Genomic DNA, 16783 nt, shown 5'->3' with positions numbered 1-16783 from the left:
ATCAGATTATAATCAGCCATCTCAAAGGATCAATATAAATTCCAAGTAGCCTTGACACACAATCAATGCTGAAAGATGTAATTAGGTCCTACACACAATCCATCTTCTTAAATAGATACAGTGCAAGAACAAGGAGTAGTTCCACTTACAGCAAAGAAAAACATAAAATGGTAGTAATAGTGCAGAATAAAGACTGGCTTGCTCTGAGTGAAACTACAGAGAAGAATGTAGAATACATTTTTAAATGTGAAAAAGTCTGAGAGAGCTGCCGAATGAAGTGAACGACTATTCATGTTATGAGGTATAGAGTTTTGTCCTTAGATATAAAATTAGTTTGAAAAGATACCCACTGAAGAACCCATGGAAGCTTCTATCTAAGGTACATGTATTGAAATAAAATCTTGGACTCGACTCATTCTGAGGGAACGTCAATTATCTCTGAGATATGTGCATTTGTGAAAAAATAGTCTCTCAACTCTTGTTGCTCCATACATGAAAAGTTTTGCATCTTGACTTGCTTTAACTTATGCCTCCAACATTTCCAAGGTAGCGATGCACAACAAGACTTCTCATCTTCATTTGATGCATCTTCGTGTATAAACTGTAAAACCGGGAAAATCAGTAAGAAAACGTAATTACATATTACATAAAAAGAAAACACAAAGTAGCAACAAAACCTTAGTAACAACTTAGCAAATTTGGTTCTTTTACAAAGTCAGAACAAATTACCTTCAGGGTCTTTAAGACTCGAGCCTCGTTAAAAGATATGGTGTCCAGTTGAGGAGAAATCCAAAGCAAACTATCAACAACCTCTACAACTAAATGCTTCCATCGTTTCTCAATATCTACGTGCAAATTATTAGTAGCATAAAGTGGAGGAAGCAAGTTTACTCTCATGTCTTGTGGTATAACTATCCTCTGTAACAACCGAAAAAAGAAAACAAATTATGAGAAATCAATAACACGACTATCTTGTTGAAGCAATGTAGCTAGAGAATTTGCGGGACATACCTCATCCTTTTTGCTTGATAATTTAATAGATAAGGAATGATTGAAGCTACCAAGAAAATTTGTGAGGTTAGAGTTGTACCAATCACTATCAGGGGTTTCTAATGAGTCAAAGGAGATATTGGCTTTTAATGAACGTGAAGCTTTTAGTTTCAACGTTGGCAATGAACAACAACCAAATGCGAATAGTATCAAATTAGGAGTATATACTTGAGCATCAACCAGATTAGAACAACCAAATACTATGAGCTGTTTGAGCCATATACTTGAGATCTTCATTGTGGTCAATGTATTGCAACAGGATAAGTAAAACTTTTCAAGATTTTGTAGGCTGAAAAAGAGTTTCTCTAACCATTTATCGGTCACGGCCACACCATTGAGGAACAAACTCTTGAGAGCTTTGCAAGCAGTTATTTTAACAAACTTTAGGTCCCAATAACTTTTTATAGTAAGGTCTTCAAGACTAATTGCTGCAATATCAACCATCTGGAATTCAGAAGGGCAATTTTCCAGCTTTATTTTCTTTAGTTTAGGTAAATTCTTTTCACCAACTTGAAAACTAGCAAGTCCCTTAAACCACGCCAAATACAAAAATTCTAAATTGTGGCAGCTTACGCATAGAGCCTGAATAAATTTCTCGTCCAAAATTACATCACGGAGGTGTAATTCTCGCAAAGATGATAAGTTTATAGTACCATGAGAGGGTAATTCAATCTTAAATCCAACCAAATTAAGCACATTTAGTGCTTTGGCATCAAAGATTACCTCAGGCAACTTATTGTGTAACTGTTTTCCTTCATAAATACGTCTGCCTACACTTAGATCAAACTCTTTGACATTACAAGCTACGAGTAATTTAATCCACCTGTGAACATAATAAAACCTCCTACGCAAATAGGGTAATCGTAGCCAAAACTTTTCCACAGAAATCTTGTGCTTTAGCCGAATTACTAGAATTTGGGTCACAGCTTTCAAGAGATTTCGCATGTCTTGTGGCCCATAGAAAAAATCTTCACCAAAATCTAAGTAGGAGAGTGAATTCAATGCACTGGTCCAAATCTTGGACAGTGTAGACATTCGTACAGCATCTTTAACAAGAAGGAAAGACAAGATGTGATGCAAAATTGGCTCTGGCAGTTGGGAAATTCGGTCTCTTGTATCCTCCATATTACTTTGATGGAATTCTCCGACAAATTTAAAATCCACAATGCCACAGAATAAACAAATATTTATAGTAGTAACTGCCATTCCTACACCAAATTGTGGTAGGATTTGGAGAAGGTAGACACCAAACAACAAAAGGGGAAGTAAGACAACAATTATAAGGTCCATATAAACTCCTCCTCCCATATAAACTCTTTCCTTTTTTTGGGTCTGTTTCAGGAATTTTTTTTAAGAATATTTAGAAACTTTTATTAAATTTTAATATTTTAATTAAATTTTATAAGTAGTTTATTTGGCCAAATTTTTCTGCTTTTGGATTAGCTTCTATCTAGAAGTAGAAACACAACAAGAAAATTCATTTTTTTTTAGATAACTCTTACACTTTCAATTTTAATATAATTTCAATATCTTTAATAACAAAAAATACCTTTACCCTTATTTCAATAAGACTGTTAAAGTCCAGAATAGTGTCTAAATATCTGTACAGTAATTTAAACGGATATTTGTAAAGAGGATATTTTTCTATAGTTATTCATGTATGTCGTTCAGTAATACAAAATTTAACTAAAATACATTAATAAAGAAAAACAACAAGTACTTGCATATATTTCAATCTCTTATTATTCGTAATCGTGATATTATGGTTCACATAGTTATAACTTTTTCATCATCTGGTTGTCTAACACTAAACTATTCGCATATAACTTGAAAAAAGAAGTATTATTATTATGGCTATAGTTGACTGGTCAAGATGGACGGAGCTACCTTATGTTAAGGAATTGATACTCTTTTGCCATAAAATTACACTATTAGTTAGGTCAAACTTTTTTATGCATATATACTATATGTTGATTCTCCTTATTTTCTTTACATATTTTTTTTTTAATATTTGATAGTCATCAGTAAAATTTCTGGCTCAGTCACTGCTGATCAAACGTAAAACCAAAATGGGTCATTATCTTTTTTTAAAGCTTAATGAAAATAATGAATTAATACTTCTACCATCAAAAGAAAAGAAAGAAGACCATGTTAACAACAATTTTAAAATGATATAGTTTGATTTAATTACTAAATAAGATATTTTAAATGAATTATTCGATTTATTAACCTCACTAAGTTCTTTTTGTGAAATATTAAATTGCCAACATAATCGGTTTTATTTCATATATTTATTTTATGAAGACATTAGCAATGAGCTTATGTTTAGCTTATTTGGCCACTGCATCACATTTATAGATTATGTTGTTTGGCATATGTTAATCGTCTGTTAGCTTGGTATTTCTTTTAACAATGTACCTGGATTATTCAGTACATAATTAGTAGTATTTTGCTTTCTACTAATAGAAATTATTTCAATATACTAACTAATAATAATAGCTAATGACACCATAAGATGTTAATATTTTAGAAGTTACTTTAAATTTTTGTTTATTTCAAATAGAAAGTGCATAACATATCTTATATTATAACATATTATTACTACTATAATAATTTTACTTATCCACCAAACCGTCTCAGTCTCGACCAAATATCACTGTGTAAATATATCCAATTTGCAGCTCATACATTGTTGAAAACTAAACCAAGATTAATTAGTATTCCTAAGTTGTCTAGGATTTGATATTTGGTAGTTTATTTAGTTCATGTCTAGTTAGGTTTTGTTTACCAATTTTATATTGAAATAGGTTTTTGATTTTGTAGTATTATAAATAGGGGTGTTACTACTTGTTTTCTTGTAGAGAGATTCAAGAGTTTATGAGTTGTGAAAAAGCCTCCTACCACGTTCTCTCCCTAGTTTAATAAATTTCTTCTATATAGTCTTTGTTGAATTTTCTGACAAAATAAATCTGATTCACTTTCTTCACATAATCTTCAACAGGTCGCATCTCCAAATCTCCACCACAAAGTTTGTCTCAACGTGAGTAGTACTCCGGTCAAATTTCTCAGATAAAATCATGATTACCGTTAAATAGGTTGCGGCTAGAACTAAACCCACCAAGATGAGCCTGTCTTGAATCTTGCTCTGATACCATTTTGAAGGATTGAAATACCCCAGGAATAATTTAGGCACAAGCAAAAAGTTCAACAAATACTATATAGAAGAAATTTATTAAACTAGGGAGAGAATGTGGTAGGAGGTTTTTTCACAACTCATAAACTCTTGAATCTCTCTACGAGAAAATAAGTAGTAGCACCCCAATTTATAATAGGGAAACTTACACAAATATCCCAAATAAGTCTCAACTTACCAACCTGTGGCCATTAGTCATAGACTTACCAAAACTAGTCAAACACATATAAAAATTAAAAAATCAAATAAATAAGGTTCTTTCTCTCAAAGAATCACATGAAAAAATCTCCTTCCATATTTTTAAGCGTGATTAGCAATATTAGATGCAAGACGGAAAGGAAATTTCATGGATGAGGTAGCACCCCAATTTATAATAGGAAAACTTACACAAATATCCCAAATAAGTCTCAACTTACCAACATCTGGCCATTAGTCATAGACTTACCAAAACTAGTCAAACACATATAAAAATTAAAAAATCAAATAAATAAGGTTCTTTCTCTCAAAGAATCACATGAAAAAATCTCCTTCCATATTTTTAAGCGTGATTAGCAATATTAGATACAAGACGGAAAGGAAATTTCATGGATGAGGTAGCAAATAAGGTGATGAAATACAAAAAAAATTATAATATTCCAAAAATCTAAGCAAAAAAATAAAACTTTTTCAATCTTTGCTCGAGAAGCCTAGATCACTAGTTTTGGACTATCGAGAAACCCCCCTCTGCCCGCATCCCTGGAACTTGCTTTGCTTTTTGGGTATAGTTGAAATTCATTGAAAACATATATATAAGTCAATATATAAAATTTGAGAAAGATTTGGACTGGTTTTGTATCAAAATTCGTAATTAAATCGAGTTCAAAAAAATTTTTTGCGACACATGTATCACGCATGTATCTCACACATAAGTATACATGTGATACACAATTGATACAAATATGATACATATGTGATACACAGATAATACACCGTGTGATACACATATTATTTTTTTCGCGTTCAGTTTTTACTTCGAATTTCCAATTCAAACCACCTCAAAACTTCACCAAATCATCCCAAAAATGAGATTTAAGCTCCTTAAGATATACTCAATCTATTCTAATAACACTCACTCAAAAGAAAGCAAAAATTTGACCTTTTTTTTTTCTACAAATAGCTAATTAGCTAATATTAGTAATATCTTATGAATTTGCCAATTTTTGTAATGAGCTACTTATAAATGGACATAACTGGTACAAAATCGAAAACCTATTCCAATATAAAATTGGTAAACAAAACCTAACTAGACATGAATTAAATAAACTACCAAATATCAAATCCTAGGTAACTTAGAAATACTAATTAATCTTGGTTTAATTTCCAAACATATATACATGGGCATGTTGCTAATCTAGAGATTCAAGATAGGTCGTTGTATAGCAATGACTTTGAGCTGTTTTGGCAGCCATAGTACACGGCCGAGGAGAAATATTCAACACCCTATTATCACCCATTTCTTGCATTTTATAAAGTCAATTAGATGGTGAATTGTCACATATGTCAAAAGGAAATGGGTGGAAAATAGAAGGAAGTTAGAAGTATAGATAGAAATACTGAGAGAAACGGCAATTGGATATTGTCATGAAGTTTTGCCCTATTTTCCGATTACATGGCTGAAAAGTGATTAGCCCCCGTTATTATTACCATTCGTTGTGTAACACCCCCATTTTTGGTTGTGCAGTTATATTTCTTCGCTGTAAATATCCAAGAGATACTTCTTACTAGAATTCTAATGTAGTCTTCTGGTATTGTTTATTAGGTCTTAATTATCCAAAATAAGATGTGTATTTCTAGCTGAATTTTGTTGCCTATCACTATCAGTATGTGGAGACTTTCTTTTACAAAGTAAGGATTCCATTCTATGATTTTACGAATAGAAAATACGTGCTTTAAAAACTTTGTGATTATTAAGGGATACAACATGTAGAATAGTTCAACATGTGAATTGTCTATCTCCAACATATACAACTACACCCTTGCTGGTTATTTTGTAAATATTTTTTTCTAAATTAGTTAATTACTTTTAAGAGCATTCCCTTAATTTCCCTATATTAACCATGGTAATAGCAAGATGCAAAAGTTAATGACATGAGCTTTAGAGACTTTCAAGTTAAGCCCAACTTCTTGTTTAACCAAAAAGACAGATTGACACCTTCCACGATTCGGAATTTTTTCGGAGTGGGTGATCTTTAACTTTTGTCTTTGCTTACCTCATGGGTAGAATTTTAAATTTAACAAGTATTGTCCCTCGCTAACAAAACTTTTAACTTTTGACCTTGAAAAATATACCTAAAAAGGTATCATATTTTTGTAATTTTTTGACTTTTAACTTATCAAGGCTCGTATTAAACTCCAAAATCACAATGTCACCCACGTAATGGTGCGATCATCAACTCAGCTACACTAGCCAATTTTATACCAAAAGCAAAATCTTTGTTTACGTGGCAAAATTGAACTTGAAAGAGACCTAATGACTTGGTTATTTAGATTTGGGACAAAAGTTGCAATAAAAAGTGAAAGAAAATCTTATCTTATGTTCCAACCAATTTCTTTTTTAATTCAAATAAACAATCACTTTAGGAGCTTCTAGGTTCTCTCTATGGTCTATCCATAACTACTGGGTCCACCTCGTGGCACTTTTGTACCCTTTCACAATTCTCCCTTTGATCTTTCTTTGGCCTTTTAGGAATCCCTAATTTCCTGCCCCTTTTTCCCCTTTTACTCGAATCAATTCTTGTTATTGTTTTGGTCACTTTAATGTCTCTTCTTATCATTTTCCAACATAGGCCGACTGTTTTTTGTACTGCTCAAAGTACATGTCTTTTTTCCCTTGGTGAGTAATCGCTTGATATCGAGGTCAATAGTTGGTTTTGATTTCTGGGTTGTTGGGATTTTGTTTTGGTGGGTTTTGTCTGTTTGCTTGAAATTTTTGGTGGATTTCTGTGTTTTCCCAAGTGGGTCAGTTTTATTTGGCTTGCAGTCCAGGAAATTTGAGTAAAAGAACTGATTTTGGGGGTTTGATCTATGAAATTCTACTGTTTATGCTAGGAAAAAATTGATCTTTGAATTCTTGGGGTTGTGATTTTTTTAATTAGAAGGAGTGATTGATTGGGATTAACCTGTAGGAGAAGACTAGGAGAGGAGTAATTATTACGAGGAAAAAAGGAAATGAAGAGAGGGAAAGGTGAAGAGAAAGTGATGGGGCCAATGTTCCCAAGGCTTCATGTAAATGATACAGAAAAAGGAGGTCCAAGAGCCCCTCCAAGGAACAAGATGGCTTTATATGAGCAGCTCAGTATACCTTCTCAGAGATTCAATTCAGGGGTTTTGCCTCTTAACCCCAACAATAACACTGCAAAGTTGCCCCCTCCTTCCTCTAACCAGGTACAACTAGTTTTCAACAAACTCTTTGTGCTTTTTGAACAGGATATGTGTTGCTTAAACTGTAGAATAGAGTCAGGCCCTAACTTTGGTCTTTGAGTAGTTTGGTTTACTGTTCTGAGCAGTTTTTGGATGTTAGTTATTTTTAGTGTGCGTCTTGACTTAGTCTTACATTGGTTTCTTTTTTGTTGTTTGAATTTGGGCTTGTGTTTCAAGCATTAGAAAATACAGGGAAAGACAATCTTGTAGCTTATTTCTTTGGTGATAATGTACTCCCCCTTTCCTGTTTATGTAAACCTTTTCACTTTTCCAGAAACAATTTGATTAATCTTGGAAGCTAAATTGGCTTAGATTAACTCAATATTTTAAAGTTAAAATTTGGATATTAAAAAACTATACAAAAAGTACTATAAGTTGCAATTCTTCTCATGTCAACTAAAGGACAAAATGCGTTTCGAAATGTTGATCAAAGTTCACATAGTTTGAATCTTGAAAAGCCAAAAGCTTCACATAAACTGGAACGGGGTGAGTAGTAATTTTCGCTTCAATTGGTTGAACCTCATTGCGTCACTTGACATATCATGAAGGATCAATTGTCTTCGCTTTATGAGTATCAAGTGTGTTATCTTTATATATTACCTTGTGCTGATTATCATCTAAATTTGCCTGATTTTTTTGTACTTTTTCGGGACTTTCATTTGGGAGAGCACTTTCCTTTTGGATGTTTTTATGTACCAACTACCAAGTGCAAGAGAACCCTAAATTCTTCAACTTAATGCATTGTGAAGATGTAATGGTAGCTGTGTCAATGTTATATTTTTCCCCGGCTTTGTCCTGGGGTCAAAGAAAATGTAGATATTCACATTTACAGTCACATCTAATTATGTTCTTAAACTGTGTGGTGATGTTACTGCTGGGCTTTTAAAGGTTTCTTGATTTGAAACCATCTCTTTTGGGATAACGTTCATTGACTGTGTAGTTCATCGATAGCTGTAAATTTAGTGGTTGGTTGAATTTGTAAGCTGACTGGTTGGATCAACTACATTTTGCAGGGTAGTGGGCACGAAAGAGTTGTATATTTCCCTGTTCAACACCCTCCATCTGGACATCTAGCTGATAAACCACCTGGCCACAGTTCCGATCCCAATACACTCTTGGAACAATTTGAGTTAAATAAGAGAACAGAAGAGGATGACTTTACAGTCCCCGTCTTTGTTAACTCCAAGCCAGGTCATGCCAATGGGAGTCATAATCTGGATATGGAAAAGCTCTCTCCCTCTGGTCCAGTCTTCTCAGGGCATCCTAATAAAGACTTGGAAGGACTTACGAATTTAATTCTGAGACAACAGCGCGATAGCCAGAATGAGGAGAATCCCAAATGTATTCCAGCTAGTAGAGAGCATAGAACAACCTCGAACTCTCCATCCAAGGGTAAGCTGTCAGAAGGTCTTCTCATACAAATTGATGTAACTTTGCATTTCACACCAAGATGTGAGCCTCCTTATGATTTTGGCATAATACCTAAGACCAATCTTTTTCAATGACCAGAATGCAGATTTGATCGTCAGGTTGGTTGTACCATCATACCTGAACCTGTTACTGGTGTAAATGATGGCGATTCTTATCCCATGAAAGAATTTGCATCAGAAGAGCAGATAATTACTAATAATCTCATAAATGGTATGGAATCCCAGGAAGACAGGACATGTAAATCAATACAAACAGGAATTGTGGACCAAGGTGACGACTTATCTGAGACTTCCATAGTGGAATCTATGTCTGGAACGGACATCTCTCCTGATGATGTTGTGGGAATAATTGGCCTAAAGCGTTTCTGGAAAGCCAGAAGAGAAATTGTCAGGTAAGTTCTTGTTGCTTTCAGGTTGACATTTAAATTCCTTGTCACATCATGCGAAACTTGAAATATATACTGTTCCATTTGTCAGTTGGGCAGAGAAATTTTATTGACTAGCTTTTCTTTAGACCTGACTTTCATTTTCCTGATGATTGTACTACCCAGTGCCACTCAGATCATGATATATAGAGTGACAAAATGACCCCCCTAATATGTATCCTCATGGTTTTTTCTTGTAAATATAAGGTATGCTCTCTGATATATTTTCTTGTTCTTTAGATAATGTTGTGCGCTTGCAGTTTAAGGCATGTTTTGAGTACAAAGGATCTGTGTATATCAGGCACTTTTTCCTTGGTACTCTTTGCTTAATAGTTATATCTCAGCTGCTAACTTTTTTGTATTATGCCGCGTCATCAATATCTCCAAAGAGTCCAGATGATCTTTTTATGTGATGGTTTATGTTGCCACTTGATGAATTTTGAGTTACATGTTAGGTATAGATGATCGTGAATGACAATTTTGAACTTTGTGACTTAAATGTTAATTAATAAGGTGTGAGAGGTGCCATGTTATTAGAAGTTCCCCCAAAGAAAAGTTTTTTTTTTCTTCGTTTTTGTATATGTTTTTTCTTTATTACTTGGGGGTCGTTTGGTAGTCGGTTAGAGAGGAGTTATCCATGTATTAAAACTAGGATAACTTTATACATTGTTTGGTTAAAAGAAGGGGAAAAAATAATCTTCACATAGAAGCTAGCATAAGTTATACAATGTTTGGTTGTTTTTTCCTCTTTTCCACATAAAATGTAGCATTGCTAATACAATGTTTGGTTCATGTTTTTCTTTTCTGCATAACTAATACATGTATAAGTTATGAGGGAATCTATGTATTATTTATGCAGGGTAGAAGGTGGAATAACTTATACATGTATTAGTAATACTTGTATTAAAACACAAAATGACAAGAATACCCTTTATTCAAACTTGTATTTTTTTGTTTAAAAATATAAATTTAAATTATACTAACAATTTTAATAAAATAAAGTAAGCTAATAATAAATAACACTCACATTACATTTATATTACTAATCCTTATATAACTACCGCATAACTAATCCCAACATAACTCAACCTTGCATAACTAATCCCTGCATTACTTATTCCTGCATAACTAATACACATAACTCTAACCGGCAACCAAACGACCCCTTAATGATTAAAAAGATTTCTCTTTTGTTTCATGATGCTAATAGGCTACTGTGGAGTTCTGAGGCTTTCAAAAATGTTGAATTAGCATTAGTTGTTCCTCTCTTTGTTTGCCTGAGTTTGTTTTTAGTAGTTTTATAGGGAAGAAAGGAGTTTGTCTTTGCGATCTAGATTTAACTGAGTATTGCTAGTGGATCTTTTGGCACATTTGGATGAGGTAACAAGCATTAGAACACTATTTTTGGATAACTTTATATTCTCTTAGAGATGACAGTGTATCCGATTGGTGGAGTATATAAATGCCGAATTAAGGTTGTCTGTGGTATCAAGCTTTTCATGTGTCGTGGCCGAACTAATTCTTGACGGAAACATATGGCATGATCGTAGGAGTTGTGTGGGTAGATCTCTTCGTGCAGTGTCTGATGGTTCCCCCATTGTCGTTTACAGCAACCCTTGAGGGATTTCAGCGGTGGATATATGGCACTGTGGGGACCATGTTAGACCGTGTACTTTGTTCAAGGTGAGCTGGCTGTAGGGGTGTTCGTCGGTCGGTACAGTATGGTATTTAGACATTTCGGTTCGGTATTCGGTTTCGTAAAATGCTATACCAATACCGTACCTAATTAAATTCGGTATGGTTCGATTTTTCTCCTTTCGGTTTCGGTTTATTCAGTTTGAATACTAACTAGTGGATAGAGTCATAGACGGTAATATTCTTAATTAAAGTACTCAAAAGTATAAAACTAAAAACGTTTGTTGACAAAAGTTTTGTCCAAAACTAGCAAATACCAACCTAGAGAGAGAAAACTTAGAGAAATGTCTTGTTACTTGCTTAGAGTTAAATCGTTAATTGATGAACTTAGAGAATAAAGGAAAGTAAAATTTTAGATTTCTTATATTTATGTTATAATTAATAAAATGTGTATTGTGTAATATAATATATATTTCGGTATGGTATTGGTATTTCGGTATTTCATTTTAAAATTTCATTTTAAAATACCATACCTAATACCAATTTTTTTTTAAAACGTAAACCAAATACCATACCGAATACCAAATATCGAATACCGAATACCAAAATTTTCGGTTTCGGTACAGTAATTCGGTATTTACCAAATTATGCACAGCCCTAACTGGCCGGCACTGGATCATTCTATTCATTGTCGATTTGATATATTCTGCTGGCCGCTGGGACTTCCTTTTCCTCTTTGTTGTTGCTCTCGAGTTGTAAACCATCTTGCTGGGGAAGATAACCAGTTTATGGTGTTGGCATTGGTGTGAGAAGATGATAGCTCTGGCAACTAGCACTTGTTATTGGGAATCAACCATGTAATGGCTTTGAAGGAGACTATCTGCTCTATCTTTTGGTAAAAGCCTTAATCATCCACATAGAAGTAGGGGAGGCTCACATATCTGAGTCAGGGTGTAGGCTGCACCGGATGGGGTTTTAAGCATTGTGGACATCGGTTCACGCGATATGACATGTTTGGTGGGATTTTAAGTTTGCACTTTGGGATAATAATTACGATACTGGACCTTTCAAAACTTTTTTTGCATACGTATTGATTGAAAGATTGTCTCTTTGTGGATAAAGATTTTACCATTTGTTGTCTGTTGACTGTGCAGAGACTCTTTTGTTCAAGCTTTTTGATGGAGTTCTGAGTAGTTAAGTGGTTTCAGGATATTCATCGAGTCATTCTGCTTTATCACTACTGTTTCTCTCTATATATTGTCTTGCTCTATCTCTTCAAATCGAGTTTCCGCTGTACACTCTTTGTTTTATTTTATGTTCTAGATACCTTTGGCCGCATGCATCTGAAGAGCTAATCTCTCTCAAAATATTATTTTCTCTTTATGTTTTCCTGACGCTCTCCATTGTCCTGGTACAGCCAGCAAAGAGTGTTTGCCATTCAAGTGTTTGAGTTGCATCGACTAATAAAGGTAAAGCAACTCCAAAGGCTGAATCTCTTGTAGCAATTTGGGGGGAGGGTGTGAAATAGAAAATATGATCTATATACTGTTTTTCGATTCATTACTACGCTGCTCATGCATTTTTCCTGTTATTTTAACAGGTCCAGAAGCTCATTGCCGAGTCACCAAACAGTATGCTTGAAGATGCTGCTTATTTAGGCAAACCATTAAAGAGTTCGTCTGGTAAAAGACTGCCATTGGAGTGTATTATTAGAGAATCTCAAAGTGTTCCGAAGCGCAAGAATGATTCTGAGAAGCCTAACTTCAGGATGGAATGCTCTGCTGAAAACACTGTGGGGAAGGCATCTCTTTCTTCTGTGCAAAACAGTAGCCAGCTCTCTAGCCACAGACCATTTTCAGGAAATCCCCCACCAACGCCTGTGACAAACGATGCTAACACGAGTCCCTGGTGCTTTCAACAACCTCCGGGGCACCAATGGTTGATCCCAGTGATGTCTCCTTCTGAAGGACTTGTATACAAGCCATTTCCTGGACCTGGATTTACGAGTCCTATTAATGGAGGTTGTGGACCTCCAGGGTCGATGGGGAACTTTTTTCCTCCAGCTATTGGAGTTCCTGGTCCTCATCCTCGCTATCAAGGAATGGGAGTTCCTTTCGCGCCTCCAACTGGTCACGGCTATTTTCCTCATTATAGCATGCCAGTTATGAATCCACCAATCTCATCATCTACTGTTGAAGAATCAAACCAATTTACTTCGCCAGGTTTTCAACGCCAGTTATCTGGAGGGGTTGATAACTTTAACATTCAACATCAGGACTCAAGTAATGGTCCGAGTGAGAAGAATGGAAATGTTCCAGATGTTTTAAGGTTTCAGGCCACCAGAGATAATGAGCTACAAGCCAGCACTGCAAGCAGTCCAAGTGAGAGAGCGGCAGTGAGTAACGCCACACAAGGAAGAAACATGCTTTCTCTTTTCCCCACATCTCCAGCTACGGACAACCCTGATCATTCAGCAAGAGTTATCAAAGTTGTACCTCACAATCCAAGGTCTGCCACAGAATCTGCCGCTCGGATATTTCAGTCTATACAAGAAGAGAGAAAACAACATGACACAGCTTTCACTCGTCTGTAGGTAGCACTTCATTGTGTTGTGAATATGACTATTTACTCATCCAAACAAATGTAGTGGTTTCGGTCAATTTGTTGTAACCTTTCTGATAGTATGTTATAGCTTGATTTAAATTTGGTTACGTTGCCACTATGTAGATAAGCATTCATACGAATTTACGTTATGTTGTTGCCCGGTGATTGCTTAGTCCAGCTGTTGTATACTGAAGTCAATTTTTGTTGTGTAAGTCGTTATTATCAGTTGTAATTTATCCTCTTGTTATTCTCTAATCTTCATCAAATTGTTTCAAAGTCGTCATTTAATTGTAATTTACCCTTTCATTCATGTCTGTTTAGATTAGTATATGTAATTTCTTAGATATATTCTTCATTCATCTAGTTCTCTCTGCAAATGTGTGTTTCAAGGCACCTTCTTAATTTTCACTTTAGCCTTCAGAATCCATGACATTTATTAAAGTTATTATCGCATTCACTTTAGCCTTGAGGTAATTGAGCAAAATCATTTGGACTTACTTCATGATTTTTTAATAACAGCTCGTCATTTCCTCATGCAAAATTAGACATGATATTAGTTCAGAATAATCTTAAAACTTTTTTTCAAAATATGGCTACTTCAAAAGCAAATTGGTGACATAGAAATAGAGAATTTTTTCTCTATTGTAACCTAATTCGCCGTATGTGATTTCAATTATAAACTGAATTTAACATGAGTTTTAAAATTTTGTACTCATTCATCTAATCATAACCAACATTATGTACTACCCTACCCTGGTAATTATATCTTTCTTGTAAACTCTGTTAAAGTTCAAATAAATCTTCTAAATGTATCAAGATTTGGCAGAATCTTTAAAGTTATGCGTAAAACGTTACAAGTATGAAGTAGTAAAATGTTAAAGACTAAATTAAGAGTAATCCGCTATTTATTTATTTTTTGAGAAGTTTTCAATCCACTATTGAGTGAGCACGGAAATTTTAATGCCACGTATTCTAAAATCTAATATGATAATGTTTCTCTGCCCAACCAAAACTTGGTTGTATACTAGTAGTAGAACATACTACAATTAGTAGTAGAACATACGACAATAAAAAAAGTTAATAAGAAAACTATGGTTAATGTTAACAGTATCAAAAAGGACTTCTAGATCAAGTCACAATGAACTACCAAAAATATTATCATGATAAAAAAAAAAATCTAGTCACAAGTCATAACTGTGCTCGATTACTTTTCATACGTTAAAAATAATGAATAATAATATCATTGGTTACAATTGTCAAAGCTTTTGTATTTTTCACTTCTAAAGTACTCGAAACCTTTTTCCTTGAGCACAAAAATTATTAAGAGAGTCACATTCTTTTATTTTTCAATTCTCTAACTTTAATCAAATCTTGGTTCTTACTTTCTCCCTTTTCTGTGCCACAATGAGACAAATAAATTTTAAAAAAAAGCGGCTGAATTTCAAAAACTCAGTTTCTAGTCACAAGTCATAACTGTGCTCGATTACTTTTCATACGTTAAAAATAATGAATAATAATATCATTGGTTACAATTGTCAAAGCTTTTGTATTTTTCACTTCTAAAGTACTCGAAACCTTTTTCCTTGAGCACAAAAATTATTAAGAGAGTCACATTCTTTTATTTTTCAATTCTCTAACTTTAATCAAATCTTGGTTCTTACTTTCTCCCTTTTCTGTGCCACAATGAGACAAATAAATTTTAAAAAAAAGCGGCTGAATTTCAAAAACTCAGTTTATAGCCTCAGAATCGAACTCACACACCTCCGACACTACGAGCCTTAACTTCCACCCTTGATCCAAAGCACCTAAAGATCTTTTTGCTTACTAGATGCTGACTATTCAAATTTATATATTCTCTTGCTATTATTTCCTATATAACTAACAGATTGGAAGTTGGGGTTAATGGGTGCTTAAGCACCATAAATTCATATGTAGATTCGCCCCTGAAGGGAGATAATAAAATATTCTAGTTATTATTAATTTCAAAGTTCAAGTTGTACTATAAAACAGATTAATATGATATATACATGAAAAAGAAAATAAATCATGGTGGAATAAAATCAAACATTATGTATTGTTAGCATCATATGCAACAAAACTAAAAGTACGCAGTATTGAAAGAGAAATTATTTTTCTTCTTTTTCGATGTGTACAATATGAAATTTAAAATCTATCCATAGCTATGTATTATGAACGCTAGAGAAATCATGAATGTATAGAGTAATCACTTAGGAATAATGCAATTATAAAAAAGAGTAGTGACTGATTATGTGTATCATAGTGAATATTATTGAGAAAAGAATATTAATACTTAGGAATACAAACAATATTTATATTGTTATAAAATATATAAAATAAAGACCGTAAAGTAAAGACAATTATAGAGAGAAACTGATATATTATTCAACTTCAAATTCATGTACATAATAAACTGAAAACTCCTCTATTTATAGAAGAAAGGAAGCAGCAGCGAGGCTTTTCAGGAAGCAGCTGCGAGACTTTTCTTGAGTTGCTTGTAAGTTGTCTGCATGAGCTGCTTGCAACCTGCATGTTTAATAAGAAGTTGCTGCAAATTATTTCATTGAGTTGGCTTTTCAAGAAGCAGCTGCAAGGCTTTTCTTAAGCTGCTTGTAAGTTGTCTGCATGAGCTGTTTGCAACTTGCCTATTTAATAAGAAGCTGTTGTAAATCATTTCATTGAGTTGCTTGCAACCTACCTGCATCAGCTGCTTGTAGATAAATTTCAATAGAGTACCAAACGGATAATCTTCTTCAGGAAGATTATCTATGGCGGAGTAATAAATGGACATCCATAATATAATTATTTTCATAACACTCCCCCTTAGATGTTCATTAAAAGATATTGTGCCTCGTTAAAACCTTACTAGGAAAAACCCAGTGAAAAAATCCTAGTGAAGAAAAAATAGTACACATATTTAATAATACGCATTTCTAGTTGCCTCATTAAAAATCTTACAAGAAAAATCC

At 33.9% G+C, this 16783-nt stretch overlaps 2 protein-coding genes across 3 annotated transcripts; one reads left to right on the top strand and one right to left on the bottom strand.

Moving 5' to 3' along the window:
* Nucleotides 1-945: 945 nt before the first annotated feature.
* On the bottom strand, nt 946-2358 carry LOC107830649 (F-box/FBD/LRR-repeat protein At1g13570-like). Its single transcript, XM_016658274.2, has one exon. It carries the CDS (start codon nt 2356-2358, stop codon nt 946-948), a length of 1413 nt encoding a protein of 470 aa, XP_016513760.2.
* A 4492-nt stretch (nt 2359-6850) lies between these two features.
* Nucleotides 6851-14051, top strand: LOC107830690 (protein EARLY FLOWERING 3). 2 transcript variants are annotated; one of them, XM_016658335.2, is made up of 6 exons: nt 6851-7666; nt 8716-9094; nt 9212-9231; nt 9358-9524; nt 12610-12661; nt 12793-14051. In XM_016658335.2, the coding sequence occupies exons 1-6, from the start codon at nt 7451-7453 to the stop codon at nt 13783-13785; spliced, it is 1827 nt and encodes a 608-aa protein (XP_016513821.1). In that variant the 5' UTR covers nt 6851-7450; the 3' UTR covers nt 13786-14051. The 2 variants fall into 2 exon arrangements, with proteins under 2 accessions (XP_016513821.1, XP_016513813.1); XM_016658327.2 differs by having other exon boundaries at nt 6959-7115; nt 7408-7666; nt 9212-9524.
* Nucleotides 14052-16783: the final 2732 nt, after the last annotated feature.

The sequence above is a fragment of the Nicotiana tabacum genome, chromosome 23, assembly GCF_000715075.1.
Source record: "Nicotiana tabacum cultivar K326 chromosome 23, ASM71507v2, whole genome shotgun sequence".
Classification (NCBI taxonomy): Eukaryota; Viridiplantae; Streptophyta; class Magnoliopsida; order Solanales; family Solanaceae; genus Nicotiana; species Nicotiana tabacum.
Note: the sequence above shows the minus strand (reverse complement) of the source record. Positions and strands in the feature narration are given on the sequence as shown.

Coding starts and splice junctions, on each gene's coding strand:
- LOC107830649 (XM_016658274.2), bottom strand. CDS start 2,358: ATGGGAGGAGGAGTTTATATGGACCTTATAATTGTTGTCTTACTTCCC.
- LOC107830690 (XM_016658327.2), top strand. CDS start 7,451: ATGAAGAGAGGGAAAGGTGAAGAGAAAGTGATGGGGCCAATGTTCCCA. Junction 9,095..9,211: donor CTCGAACTCTCCATCCAAGG/GTAAGCTGTCAG, acceptor TTCAATGACCAG/AATGCAGATTTGATCGTCAG. Junction 9,525..12,609: donor GCCAGAAGAGAAATTGTCAG/GTAAGTTCTTGT, acceptor GTCCTGGTACAG/CCAGCAAAGAGTGTTTGCCA.